Raw genomic sequence first — 15,415 nt, forward strand, 5'->3', positions numbered from 1 at the left:
TGATTGTATGTGATGATCTTAAGGTTGCCGAACAGGTTGAAAAGGTGACGGTGAAAGCTAGAAGGAAATTAAGGTGCATAGGAAGAGGTATCACTAGTAGGAAAAAAGAGGTATTGATGCCCCTGTATAAGACTCTGGTGAGACCTAATTTAGAATATTATGTACAATTCTGGTGCGTGGTCTTCGTAATAAGGCGTATGGGGACAGATTTAAAGTTCTCAATATGTATACTTTAGAGGAAAGGCAGGAGAGGGGAGATATGATAGACGTTTAAATGCCTATGTGGCATAAATGCACTTGAGTCAAGTCTCTTTCAATTGAAAGGAAGCACTGGAAAGAGGGCATAGGATGAAGTTAAGAGGTGATGGGTTCCAGAGTAATCTAAGGAAATACTTTTTTTTATAGAAAGGTAGATGCATGGAACAGTCTCCCGGAAGAAGTGGTGGAGGCAGAGACTATGGCCCTCTTTTATTAAGGTGCGCTAATCGTTTTAGCGCGGGCTAAATGCTAATGCATCCATAGGATAACATGCACGCGTTGGCGTTTAGTGCACCTTAATAAAAGAGGTGGCATGTCTGAATTCAAGAAGGCATGGGATAGGCACATGGGATCTCTTAGAGAGCGAAAGAGATAATGGTTACTGCAGATTTGCAGTGGGCTATTTGGCCTTTATCTGCCATCATGTTTTCTACTTTGATTATTGCATTGACATTGTCCTTTGATTGAGATTGGCTTTTGTGAATATTTTACAAGAAAAGAGATACTCCATTTTTGAGGTGCCAAGTCAGGATGTTTCCAGATTTTGACTAAAACTCAAAAAAGGAAGAAGGTTTTTCTTCTAAAACCAGTTGTTCTTTATTTGGGAGCACTCTTTTTCCTACTGTTTCCTGGCAAGTGTGTAATTAAATTGAAATCAGTTTTATATGCAATTTTGAATCTTCTCAGCTTTCTGCGTTTGTAATCAGTAAAAGGTCTCTTTCTAGTTCTCCGGTTATGCTTTCTGCTTAGTAAACCACTTCCGTATGATTTGTCATTGCTGTTATAATTAATATGTGATTTTCTTTTCATTGCTGCTTGCTGTCCTGCCCACTAGGTCATGGACTTAAGTGAATAATTATAACTATTAATTGCCTGTTCCTATTAAGTAATGATGAGCTACTATGTTTTCTTTTATACTGGAATTTTTCTGTACTCTTAAACAATGATAAATCTTTGCAGTAATATACTAAAATTACAATAAATAAAAAACAAGGGTTCTTGTTTTAGCCCATACTGTCTGAACTGTTAACACTGCATTAGATATAGAGAATGACACGGGGAAAAAATCTGTCCCCGTCACCGCCCCACCATCCTCTGCACCGCCCCGTCACCGCCGTTCCCTTCACCGCCCCGTCACCGTCACCGCCATCCCTTTCACCGCCCCGTCACCGCCACTGCCATCCCATTCACCGCCCCGTCACCGTCCCCGCTGCATCCATATAAGCCTTAGTACTGTAATATTTAGCTTATTCCTTTCTTATAAATCAAAGTTCCTGCTGCTGAACTAGAGAAAGAGATGTTCAGCTGGCAGGGCTTTGTTTATAAATTTTTATCAACACAACTAATATACTATTTTATCCTAAAGCATAAAATAAATAAATAAATATAATTTTTTTTTCTACCTTTGTTGTCTGGTTTCTGCTTTCCACATCTTCTCATTGAATTCCTTCCATCCACTGTGTGTCTTCTCTCTGTGTCTTCCATTTGCTGTTACTGTGCCTCTCCCTTAACCCCCCCCCCAATTGGTCTAGCACCCATCTTCTTCCCTCCGCTCCCGCATAGTCTGGCATCTGTCTTCTTCCCACTCTGTCTTCCACATTTCCCTTCGGGGTCTGTTCCTCTCCACCCTCCTTCAATGTCTGTCCTATTCCTTTCCACCACCACCCTTCCCTCCCTCCTTTACCATCTGTTCCTTTCTACTACCCTTCAGCTCCTCTCACGTGGCTTATCTATCTACCTTCCTCCCTCTTATTTTCATGGCACGTTACAATGTAATTTGTGCAAGCCACTGGAGCCTGCGAGCTCGGTCCCTGTCCCATCCCCACAAACCATCTCGCTTCTGTGCTCCTATTTTCTCCATTTCTAATATCTCCCCTATGTATCTGTCATTGCCCCCCCTGTGTCCATATACCATCCCCCTTTATGTCTCTGTCCCTATGCCCCATGCACATAATTTCCCCTCTTTCTGTTACCTTCCTGTGTCCAGATTTCCCCTATCTTCCTCTTCCATACCAGTGTGTCTCTTCTTTTCAACCCCATCTAGCTTTTTTCCCTCTTTCTTCCCCCCCCCTGCTTCTAGCATCTGGCTCACCTGCCAGTCCTTCCCTTTCTTTCCTGTTGTGGGTTTTTCTTTCCGACTTCATCCCCTTGGCCCAGAATCCTTTTCCCTTTCACTCCCTCCTTCCAATTTGAGCCGGGAACACTAGCGATCGCACGGTCCCCGCAGCTCACACCCGCCTGCCCAATCGATTCTAGTGTTTAGCCAGCTCTCTCCCTTCTCCTCACCTTAGTTTGTAGATTTTCTTTTTCGGCAACCCGCACGCTATCAGAGAGCCGCGCACGCGCGGCTGCTCAGTGTTCAATCTTCTGCTCTGCTGCAACTTCCTGTTTCCGGTTGCGTCAGAGCAGAAGATTGAACACTGAGCAGCCGCGCGTGCGGGTCCCCGAAAAAGAAAATCTACAAACTAAGGTGAGGAGAAGGGAGAGAGCTGGCTAAACACTAGAATCGATTGGGCAGGCGGGTGTGAGCTGCGGGGACCGCGCGATCCTTCATGCCTCACTGCGGGGACAAGACTATTCACCGCCCCGCGTGCGGTGAATGGCCTTGTCCCCGTCGCCGCAGCGACTGCTAGTTTTCTTCCCCGTTTTCGGCGGGTGACCCGCAGCTAAAATGCGGTGGCCGCGGGTAAACCGCCACCGTGTCATTCTCTAATTAGATACTTAAAGCAGCATAGTAAAAGAGCCCCTTAGTTATTTCCCTTATTTCTAATCTTGGGGACTTGGCCTATGTGCAGATTGACGATATTTCCTTCTGTTAAGCTTTTATTTTTTTCTTCAGTGGAGATTTGGATCAACATTGATATACAGGTTTCTGTTGCTTGATTGTAATTTGATAAATCTTACATTAAAAAAAGGAAAGCTCTTGAAATACCTGTTAATAGAGGTAAAGGGAAAAAAATCTCTTCAAGTAATAAGACTTATTTTTCTGTCACTGAGCAAAAAATGAAGTTAATTCAAAAGGCTTGTAGCAGCAGTGATACTTTGGCTCTGTAAAGTTTGTCTTTGAAAAATATTTAGGTGGATCATGTGACTTTGCTAGGTGCAAACACAAAAAATCCCTTTGTAATAAAATTTATTCAAGATATATAAAAAAAATCTTTTGTAGGTATTAACAAATGGCAATAATAGTGGATGTGAAAAGATTTTGTAATTGATATTACAAAGGGATTTTTTGCCAGTATCTCATTTGCACTTCAGTTGTTGGGTTTTATATGGTTGGATTCTGCTAGGTGTGAGACATGAATCTTCAAAAGCTGTCTGGAAAGACAAAACACATTTATTATCCATGCACAATAGTTCCTGTACTGCAGCAACCTTCTAGCTCCCATCAGTTGGTTTTGTCTGTTGAGAACATCTGATGAGTCTTAAAAGAATTTCTGCCACACAGATTTTAAATAAAAATCTTAACTTTTCTTTTTTGTGTCAAAACACTCCATTTTTTTGTCCCCGCTTAAGATTTTTGTCTTCCCAGTGCTTTTGATAAAAGAACAATACAGCAATTCATCTAATCTGGCCCATGGATATTTTTCACTAAAGCAGTTATTGCTGTAGCACCCAGACAATTTTTTTTAAATTTCCAAACCTGCTTATCTTTATACACTTCTCCCTCCGTATTCACGGTGGATGCGGGCGGAATACAGCTGCGAATCTGGAAAAACTGTGAATAACTTTTCAATAGATATTTGCGGTTTTCTGTAAAAGTCAGCGTTTTTACCATTAAAACCGCGAATGTAGTAGTGTACTACGGGGATTTAAAAGAGCTTCTGAGCAGGGGAAAAGTACACATTGTTGAGTGCATGGCGGGCCAGCACCAATAATCGCCTCTCTGCCCCTTGCTTACCTTGGACACAATTAATGGCTCCCTGTGTTCCAGGCCCCATTTCAACGTGAAACCCCATGGCGCTCCCCCTTTCAGCTGCACATGAATGTACTGGAAAGGGACGGCTCTGCTCTCCATTCTCTCCTCCAGGCCATGCGATCCATGCTCTGCACTAATCTGCAGCCGGCTCCATTCAGCGTCTGCTCCAATTTTACACAAAGGACAAAGAAGAGGTGGGGGACACACGAACACACCTTCGGCAAGGATCGGGAGGCACTGACAGTGACCCGGAGTACCAAAGCCCTGCGACTGACGAGATACCGCATTAATGGGCGGCCTGCACCTGCAGAAATCCAGCCAATCATCTCGCAGTAGACAGAGGGGGGATGTTCTCTGAGGGGTAATTGTTTCACTCTATCCTTCTCGCTCCCCCTCCCCACACACACACACACACACACACACACTTCCTTTTGAAAAAACAAACAAATACACAAAACACGAAATTCTCAGTGCGAGGAAGAGTGATGTAATTTTGGTGGGCGGAGTCAGCTGACGAAAAATCACGAATAAGCGAAACCGTAGATATGGAGGGAGAAGTGTAATTCTAAATGAGGATTAATAAAACATACAGTTTTAAAATAGTAAATTATATCATGAAATTAAACAATAAAACAGAACATCTTGAAATGATAAATTAGAAAATATCAGCAGACAGAAATGTTTTTAGGCATTTTCAAAACAAAAGCAGCTCTTCTTCTAAATTACCATCATACGGTATTGCATTCCAAATTACTGCTTCTACTATTGACTGAGTAATGGCCAACTGGGGTTCTCTGACTGAAGGGAAATGCAATAATGTGCTCTGTCTTGAATCTAAAATCAGAGCAGTAGGAGCTTGTAAAGACACACCTTATGATACCTTGAACAAGAACAGTCATTTTAATCTGTATTTGCTGGGCTGTAGGCAGCCAGTGAGTGTTAAACATAAAAATCACAATTTAGAGATGTCATCTCCTTTGAACTTTTCAAGATGTTTGAGATCAGTCTCCTTAGTTTAAGAATGATCCTTTCCTTTCCCTAAGGAAGCCATTATCAATGAAATGTGCTTTGGAGGACTTCAAGGCTTATTGAACCAGTGTATTTAATTTCTGACCAGATATTTCAACTAAAGAAAGTGCATTTAATTGTGAAGTATGCTTCAAATAGAGGGGGAAAAACCCCAGTTTTCACAATTTCATTATGGGAATTGCTTTTGAATTTTTCAAATTTTTTGTCTTTATAAACTCCTCCCCCCCCCCCTTTTATGAAGCCACGTTAGGCTTTTTTTTATCGCTGGCCATGGTAGTATTAGCTTTGACACTCATAGAATTCTTATGAGCGTCGGAGCTAATATTGCTGTGGCTGGCAATTAAAAAAAAAAAAAAAAGTCTAACGTGGCTTTGTAAAAGAAGCCCAAAATATTTTTCTGGGTTTTTGGGGGTGCAGTGATTACATTGAAGAGAGAGCATGAGCAGATGCTTTTTTTCGTTGAAATTGTTATTTTCCTGAATTTTAAACTGATTGGAGGATTAATGCTTTACAGCCAATACTAAGGCCCTGATTCTCCAAAAGTGCGTCCCGATTTTAGGCAGCTGTAGGCGTCCTACAGCTGTCTAATCAGCCAATTGGATTGCACGTTTTTTAAAAAAAAATGCTCCCCAGGCAGGCCGCCTATATTGAAGGCGAGGCCCGTAAGACACCTAGGCCCTGATTCTGTATAGGACGCCCGGGAGAGGCGTCCTAATCAGAATCAGCCTAAACTAAACCCCGATTCTGTAACCGGCGTCCATGTTACAGACGCTGGTTAGAGAATCGGGTTAAATTAGACACGGCCCGCTACACTTATCGCAGCAAGAGATCTCTCTGCCGCTATAAGTATAGCGGGCCGCGGCCCCCTGACCGATCGCTGGCAGGAGGGTGCTTAAACCCCCGGCGCTAATAACCCCCAAACCTCCACTCCACCAAACCTGTTCTTACGGCCATATGGGTCTTGCACGTCCAGCCGGCAGGCACGCCTCGTCGAAATGAGGCAGGCCCGGCCCATCCCACCGAAGCCTAAGGCCTGATTGGCCCAAGCTCTAGAAGCCTGGACCAATCAGGCCTTAGGCATAGCGGGTCTGCCCATCCCCACTTAATCTAAGGCCTGATTGGCCAATCAGACCTTAGACTTAGGCTTCGGCGGGATGGGCCGGGAAGGGGCGGGCCCGCCTCATTTCGACGAGGCATGCCTGCCGGCTGGACGTGCAAGATCCATCTGGCCGTAAGAACAGGTTTGGTGGAGTGGAGGTTTGGGGGTTGTTAGCGCCGGAGGGGAGGGGTGCGTCTTCGGGCAGGAGGGATTGGGCAACCTCCTGCCAGCGATCGATATTGTCGGGGGGGAGAGATCGGTAATGTCGGGGGCGGTCGGTAGTGGGGGGGGCGGTCGGTAGTGTCGGGGGGGGGGTGCGTCTTCGGGCAGCAGGGATTGGGCACCCTCCTGCTAGCGATCGGACAGGCCGTGGCCCGCTATACTTATAGCGGCAGAGAGATCCCTTGCCGCGATAAGTATAGCGGCCGCGTCTACTTACAATGTAGACCAGCATTTTGCTGTCCTACATTTTAAGCTTCTCCTCTACTAGGGAGACGCGTAGGGCCGCCTAGGTTCGCCTAAGGCCCTTAGACGAGCTTAGGCATCTTGCGGATCTCCCTAGGCTCCCGGAAGTGCCTTCAGGCCTGCCTGGGGAGCATTTTTTTTTTTTTTTAAACGTGCATCCCGATTGGCTGATTAGACAGCTGTAGGACGCCTACAGCTGCCTAAAATCGGGACGGCACTTTGGAGAATCAGGGCCTAAATGTCTACTTTGGTATATTATTGTCCATTGGGCCACAGCCTGTGATCAAAAGAGCTTCAGTATTTGAATTTCTTAGAAGGTTGACATACAGGATGATGGTATACCTAAAAACAAGGAGTTAAAATAATCTATTGTAGGTAAGATCAATGTTTGCGACTATAAAATATGCCAACTTCAGTAAAGGCTTTAGCTTTCAGAGTAGGCATAACTGTAGAAATAATATTTTAAATATAATTCAAATGTCACCCTTTCAATTCAAGGAACAGCTGAAAACCCAATTGTTTGTCACCACATTCTTATGACTAAACAGTTCTTTGGAAAAGAAAAGATAGTTCTCCCTTGTTGATTTTAAGATTTTAGTTTGTTAGAATTGTTATATTTGTATAACTTATGTGAACCATTTAGTTCTTAAGCAGTATAGAAAAATTTAAAATAAATAAATCTACAGTAACACCAATATAAGTAAGTTGTAAGTAAAATAAGATACCCATAATTACGAAATTTAGGCCAAGGTCATAATGACTGGGAGGTTGTGACTTTCTGTATCAAGATATCAATGGCAGTGGTTTGGTTTTTGGCATGATATGTTCCAATTCTTCCTTCTCAATGAAGTAAAATCTAGTTTCTATAAAGCTGGTATAAAAAGCTCAGTGTGAGGATCACAAGTTTACACAAAGAACTCATTCTGTGGCTATGCATAAGAGTTTTCAGTTTCTTGGTTCAAAGATTGGCCAAAATGTTGTGAGAGAGTTCATGCCTCCCTCTCCAACCTTCCCTACTCAGGTCAAGACAAAGGGTCTGAACACTCAAGCAGTAAACTAAAGGGAATCATTGCTGATCCTCATGGTGAGGATCATCCTATGCTAATAGTCCAAGAATGCAAAACACAAGAATACAAAATAACTTAATAAAATAATAATGTTCAAAAAATAAAATCATTACATCTAACGAGTCCCAATATGTAGCACCTTTACTATAAAAAAAATTTAGAATATCTTGGTAAATAATCAGGCTTTTACTGAAATCTGTTCTATAGGTAAGTCTCTGCAGGGAGAGAATTCTACAGAAATGGCATAATGATGAAAAGTCTCTTCTTGCACCCTTCTGGCTCCTGGAACTGTGTACTGAAGTTGTGCACTTTCTAAAGTGGCTGCATTTATAGGTGAGTTCTGCTTCCCAGGCACAGATAGTGCCATGCTGCTCTCCAAAGATCTAATCTTGAGCCTTCAAAAGTGTTCTTCAGAGAGCTATGGAGCGCACGCACTCTCTTATGAGGTAGACTTCTGTGCTATTATCAGAACTTTTTGAGGATTTGGGTCAAGAGGATCATGAAAGTGTTTACTTAATATAGCCGAGGCAATCAGGTCCTGGGGCTGAGCATCTTCATGTCTCTTAATGTGTCAAGTGTTTCTCTTGTTGACACTTCCATTTCAATGCTGAGTATATTAGTGTCAACCCAGTCCAGTGCCTCAAGCCTTTGTTGGCACCATGTGCATTTAATTGAATGGCTTCAGAGCAGGAAGACTTTCCTACCCCTTGACCTCTGTTTCATAGCTCCAGGAGCTGAATTTTAAGTAATGGAGGTTGTTGGCTCCAGGGTGGATGTATCCTCAACCTATCATAGAACCAGTATCCCCTGATTTGAATTTTGAAGAATTCTGGAGCTCTGGATATCTGCCACAAGAATGTTCAGAAGAGGAATATTTATTTATATTTAGCACATAGCTTTTCGTTGATAGCCCAAGGTGACTGTCCACAGAGGGTTTAAAATCTAAATGGATATTTCCCTGCCCACACAGGGTTTGAAATCTAAGTGGTATCTGAGGCAACAGAGCGTGCAGTAACCTGCCCAAGGTCACAGTGAACATCGGTAGGATTTGAATCCTAGCTTCCCTATAATTTACTTCCTAAAAGGCATCCCTCTGTTACCATTGAACAACTATTTTTCACACATTGTCCTGCTTTTACCCCATTTTGTCTTAGGCAAATGAGGTCCCACAATGATTCTCTGCATGACCATATATCCTTCTGCATCTCCAATGGGCTGTTCTTGTGTCATAAAACAAGTATAAGTCTCCACATGAGGACCTTTCCTAGTTTGTTTTTTTTCCTGAGAATAGGATGGCTGTCCTTTTTGAAAAATAGGTCAAGAATTAGTCTCTTAGCCTCCTGGATGACTGATGGCAGTGTTCATCCACATTCTAGGTATTATGGAAATGGATATAGGAGTTACCACAATCACTGTATTTCCTGTTTGTAAGACCAGCACTATGAAGTGTCATCTTATAGGCAGCTGAGAGATTTGAATACCCTGGTTGTTATACAAGAGTATGGTAACTGAATCTGCCTTTTAAAAGATAAAGAAAGCCAAGAAATCATCTTGAATCTCAGAAGAAACTAGAAAAGTAGCAGAACAAAGCAGACAAGCAAAATTTTCCAGTGATAGTGAAAAAGTATCACAAATAAAACTTGAGTGTTTCAACATCAAGTTTGGCAGGACAAAGAATGATATCTAAAGGATATTTGTCAGAAAATTGAATTGGAACATGTAAACAGACAAAACAGATTAGCATTTCAAGAGGTTAAAAGATTTCTGCAGAAATTCCAGCCTCGGTTGGGGATGTTTAAAGATGTCAATGGAATGATATTGAATGATCCAGAAAGCATTAAAAAGAGATGGAAAGAGTATACTGAAATTTAATATACTGAAATTTATACAAAAAAGACAATCAGGATATCATTGGGGAAATTTAACTGGAAATTGATGCCAAAGAAGAACCAGCTATTTTAAAAGAAGTCATAGCAGCAATTAAAGCTTTATCGAAAAACAAGTCACCTGGAATTGACAATATTCCAATTCAATTAATCAAAGGCTCAGAAGGTGCTATCATGGCTCTCATGGAAAGGAAAAGCATGGCCAATTGATCGGAGAATATCATTGTTCATACCTATACCGAAGAAAGGTTATGCCAAGGACTGTAACAACTAGAGAATAATTGCATTAATTCCACATGCCAGCAAAATATTGCGAAAATAATATAACAAAAGCTACAATCATATGTTGAGCAAGAACTACCTGAAGTTCAAGCTGGTTTCAGAAAAGGTTGAGGAACAAGCAACATTATTGCCAATGTTAGATGGATATTGGAGAAAAGCAAAGGATATCAAAAGCCCCTATACCTTTGCTTCATTGACTACAGCAAAGCTTTTGACTGTGCGGATCATGATAAACGATGGGGAACTCTAGCACAATACGTAACTTAGCTGATAAAAAGCTTCTATGAAAATTAAGAAGCTGCAGTGAGAACCAAATGTATCAATACTGATTGGATGCAACTTGTCACCTTACCTGTTTAACCTTTACGGTGAAATCATCTTCAGAAAGGCAAATTTGGAAGAAGAGAGCATTGTTTTCAAAGTTGGTGGCCAAAATATAAACAACCTGTCCTATGCAGATGATATAACATTTATCACCAGCAGCAAAGAAGCCATGCTATATCTACTGAGAAAAGTCAAAGCTGAAAGTCATAACATGGAGTTAGAACTGAACATAAAGAAGATGAAGATCATGAACACAGAAAATTATGATTTTGAGCTTGAAAGTGATAGAAGTTGTAAAGGATTTCAATCTCCTGGGCTCTTTCGTAAACAAAGAAGCAACTAGTAGGGAAGAAATACTCTGCAGAATAGCACTTGGTTGCTCATCAATGAATGCTCTCAAAAAAGTATTCAAAGGCAAGGAAATAACACTCCAGATGAAGTTCGAACTTGTCCATGCACTCATTTTCTCATTGGTCAATTACGGATGCAAAAGTTGGAAACTATGGAAACAAGAAAGAAAGAAGTTTGACTCATTTGAGCTTTGGTGCTGGACTGCCAGAAGAACTAACAAATTGATTCTGGGAGAGATCAAACCGGCTATGTCACTTGAAGCCCAAGGTACATTAGATAGATTGTGAGCCCTTTGGGACTGACAGGGAAAAAATGCTTGAGTAACTGAATAAATTAATGTAAATCATTGTGAGCTCCCCTGGGAGAACAAGATAGAAAAATTAATGAATGATAAGTTATGACAGTCTTATTTTGGTCATACCGTCAGAAGAGAAAGATCATTGGAGAAGGACATCATGTTTGGGAAGATCGAAAGAACCAGGCAAAGAGGGCGACCTGCAACCAGATGGTTGGACACATTGAAAACAACCATGGAGATGATGCTGGAGGACCTGATTTCTTTTTAGATCTGTAATTCATCAAGTCGCTAGGACTCAGAACACGAATCAATGACACCTAATTAACTATGGTAGCTGAATCTGCCTTTTAAAAGGCCTTAATGCTGGAACCCATCTGTTAGTGCCACTTGGACACAAGTTTTCGATTCTGGATCTCTGTGGGGAAAAACATTAGAACAGTAAGCTCCAGTCTTTCACAGTGTTGTCCCAGGTTACATACGTGACACAATACTAAATGGAATTCTGAAATGAGCCAGGAAATCAGTTTTCCCTGACATGAAAGAGTTCTCTCATCTGGTGGAACCTGTGAGGTATGTGCGAGAATTATCTAGTTTTTATGGCCTGTGATTTTGATATTGAGCTGCTTTGCCAGAGAGGTAAATACCTGCTGGTTCTCGATTTTTCTAAAGCTGAGTACATATCTATGAAGATAAAAAGCCATTATTCACTAGATTAATGGAGAACTTTTGTTACCTGAACCTTATTCAAATCCATAGAGTCTACCCAGGTTTGTGTTTCTTTTGACCCTAAAATACCTGGGAGTACAATGATGGTGTACAGCATTTCTAATTGTTTAGCAAATAGCACCTTCTATTATGATGAGACAGGGCTGACTTTAGAAGTACATGTCATGAACCAGTATTGCAGCTCTTATAGGTTCCTATAAAATTGTTAGGGCCCTGAAAACAATGGTCATGCATCTAAAGCAATGGTATTCAACCCACTCCTTGGGATGAATCTAGCTAGCATGTTTTTCAGGATATCCACAATGAATATGTATGAGGAAGATTTGTACACAGTGCAGGCAGTGAATGCAAATCTATCTTAGGAATATTTATTGTTGAGAATCAGTGATCTCGGGTTTAACTCCCTGGAGTGTAAAACGGCATTCATTCTACACATTCATGTTTCATTACTAGCTGGATATATTCTAACATCAGGATAGTTTGAACTGTCTATTTTCCATGATCATTGAGAGGTAGAGCCTGATTTTGTCTTCCTGTAGAGTCCATTTTTATGAATTTGCTGTCCTTTCTTGAAGAAAAATGTCAAGCAAAAAATAATCCCTGTCAGTTTCTGCTGCTGCTTCTCTTTCCATTTTTAAGACTGTGCTTGGCTATGATGGCTAAAGTAACTCTGTAACTTGAGTGAGAAGCTTGCCTTTAGAGAAAGTAAAGTTGCTTCTGTAAAGATAGCAGTTCATCAGTCACAGTCCTTCCCTACTCTCCTTAAAAGTTCTTCTCCCAATCAAATCTGATTTTATGGAACTTAGTGGAGCCATGGAAGTACTGCATGTGTAATGTCAGGCTTTTGCTTTTCCATCAAGTTACGGAAGATTCATGCCCATTTGCTTCTGAATGTAGTTACATGATCTATTTCTATAGCTGGTGATTCAACTGCTGTCTTTAAAGAGCACCTATTGAGAGGTAAGCAAATTTGCATTGGGTTTAAAAGAAAATTAAAACCAAGATGGCTTTAGTTATGCAGCAGCTGGAAGACAATGACTGTCATTTTTTCCTAATAATGGTTACATATAGATGCCATCTACAAATGAATATTGTTTGGAAATATCACTTTGGTTAGTAATTTTGTTGTTGTTTTTATTGTGCCATTCCCATATGCAATTAACTTTAAAACTCCACACCTTTCTAAGGCATGTTCCTGTAACTGAAAAATATGTTTACTAAATCCACATTGGTGGTGTGTAGTTTTTTGTTGTTGTTGTTTTTTGGGGGGAGTCTTCAGGTCTAGCTAACTATTCTCACTTATGTTTCTTTTTTCTTCTAACTTGGTCATTAAATCAAGTTGTTAGTGGCATCACCACTATTCAAATTGTCAGCTAATGCCAAATAGCATGTTCTGTTTATATTTCTAAGGTGCTCTTCAAATACGTTACCCCACTTCAATGAATACTTCAAATGGTTCTTTAAACATTTCAATAGATTTCAATAGACCTCAGAACCACCACTCCTCCGTCCCACAAATGTGTCTCAACGGGGAGATTCAAGTGGTGAACTCCTCACCGGTCTATTCAATTTAAATAATGTACAATTCTTATCATTTTTATAAAGAGATTTTAGTATGCACTTATTTCAGTAATGGTGAACTTTCAGTTCTCCATAAAGGCAAGCGGTAAGACCCGACATGTTTCACGAGAGTTTCATCAGGGGTCTACCCTTTTTAACTTCGGTGCTCTGAAGCTGAAGCGAGCACCGAAGTTAAAAAGGGTAGACCCCTGAAGAAACTCTCGTGAAACATGTCGGGTCTCACCGCTAGCCTATATGGAGAACTGAAAGTTCACCATTATTGAGAAAAGTGCATACTAAAATCTCTTTATAAAAATGATAAGAATTGCACATTATTTAAATTGAATAGACCGGTGAGGAGTTCACCACTTGAATCTCCCCGTTGAGACACATTTGTGGGACGGAGGAATGGTAGTTCTGAGGTCTATTGAAATCTATTGAAATGTTTAGAGAACCATTTGAAGCATTCATTGAAGTGGGGTAACGTATTTGAAGAGCACCTTAGAAATATATTTAGAAACGACATTGATTTTCTAAGGCAATACTCGGCCAAATATTGGTAAATAGCATGTTCTGAGCATAACTGAAAAATGGTCAGCTTATTTAACTAATGAAGGAGAGATTTAAAATGGTATAGAACTGAAAAGTAAATCAATTTAGTATTTATCAATCATCTTCAGCTAATTTTTCTGTGTACGGAGCTCTGTTTTCCAGGAATTTGTTACTGAGAAATTGGTTTTGCATCTGACATAGTGGACACTGGTATTCATGTATGCTTTAGTAAATTGGTTAGTCTATAAAATGGTCAGTTGAATCTGGAAGGGGGTGTTGTGAAGTAACCAAGTTGGCATTGATATGTTGCTGTAGATTTCCTTATAAGGTGTAGAGAAATTAATTTTTTTTCTCATTTTATCTCTGCAGGTATATATTTAGTATTTGCATTCGAAAAACACTTGTGAAAAAATATAAGAAATTGCTGGATGGAAGTGCAGAAGAATCAGGTGTTTTGTTTGGTTTTTTTTTTAAACAAAGCTCAGATCCAGAAAGTCACTACAAGATTAAAGGGTTTACATAGTGTTGAGAGGTGGTTTTTTTTTTTTAAGTTTCTTTTTCATTTATTATGTGTGCAGAGTACTGCCGGAAAAGTCACTTATTAACAAGGAATTACAGTTGCCTGCCTGAGACAGATGGACTTTTGTATGTACATAAGAGGGAAACTGACATTGGATATTTTCAAGTATTTAGAAGTATATCTGCATGCTAGGTACTAATGGAAATTGTTAGAGTATCATTTCATAGAAATCCTGTGGAAAAAATAATATATGTAAACCTTCCTCGTTCTAGTGATTAAGTATTGTCGTTATGGGCCTGAAGAAAAATTGTGACATAACTTCAGAATTAATTATACATTTGTTCTATAGAAGGTAAATGTTTTTCTGTAGTTTATCCATTACAGATATATGGTCTCATCTAATGTGTTTTATGCCAAATAAAATATTTTGGGTCATGTCATACTCTCTCTTATTCATATTAGCTTAGTTTTTTAGAAAAATGATTTGAAAATAACTTTTTTATGTCCCTTAAGAAGGCAGCTATTATATGTAATTTCAGAAATAAAATATGGACGTGGTGCTTGATAGAGAAATTGCATGCTTATGAAAAACTTCAGACCCTACAGGTCATAGAGATCAGAGGACTGTCCTGATTTATCAACTCCTCTCCCCCCCTCTACGTTTTTGTGAGTTGAGGAAACAGTTTTAATATGTTTAAGGTTGGTGATCTGGAAACACTGGCCATTTTTGGACCATTTTCCTTCTGAAACATGAAGATGGGGGACAAAAAGAATAACAAGAACATAAGCTGTAGATATAAATGGTCTGGTAACCACATGTATTTTTGTTCTCCATACCAGTTAAAAAAGCATCTATCTTCCTCTGCAAGCAGTGTGAATGTGAGCAGTATTTGCCTTTTAAATGCCCTGTCTTTCAAAACGCTTAATGTATACCTTCCTGTATTATTGAGTATCTAGAGCAGTGTTCTTCAACCTTTTTACACCTATGGACCGGTGGAAATAAAATAATTATTTTGTGGACCGGCAAACTACTAAGACTGAAATTTTTTTAAAACGTCTCTGCAAGCTCGGTCCCACAA

At 40.3% G+C, this 15,415-nt stretch overlaps 1 protein-coding gene across 3 annotated transcripts in view; it reads left to right on the forward strand.

Annotated features, from left to right (window-relative positions):
- The window catches only part of RNMT (RNA guanine-7 methyltransferase), a 97,167-nt gene extending 82,391 nt beyond the window's left edge, over window positions 1–14,776 (forward strand). For 2 of the 3 annotated variants that reach the window (XR_004538387.1, XR_004538386.1), the window contains exons 11-12: window positions 8,045–8,170; window positions 14,186–14,776. Coding sequence is in view for 1 of the 3 variants with exons in the window: in XM_033934157.1 (XP_033790048.1) it covers window positions 14,186–14,223 (38 nt within the window). In the remaining 2 variants the exon portion in view is untranslated. The remainder of the gene's footprint in view (window positions 1–8,044; window positions 8,171–14,185) is intronic. The other variant, XM_033934157.1, reaches the window with a different exon arrangement.
- Window positions 14,777–15,415: the final 639 nt, after the last annotated feature.

This window comes from Geotrypetes seraphini, chromosome 2 (assembly GCF_902459505.1).
Source record: "Geotrypetes seraphini chromosome 2, aGeoSer1.1, whole genome shotgun sequence".
NCBI classification, from domain to species: Eukaryota; Metazoa; Chordata; class Amphibia; order Gymnophiona; family Dermophiidae; genus Geotrypetes; species Geotrypetes seraphini.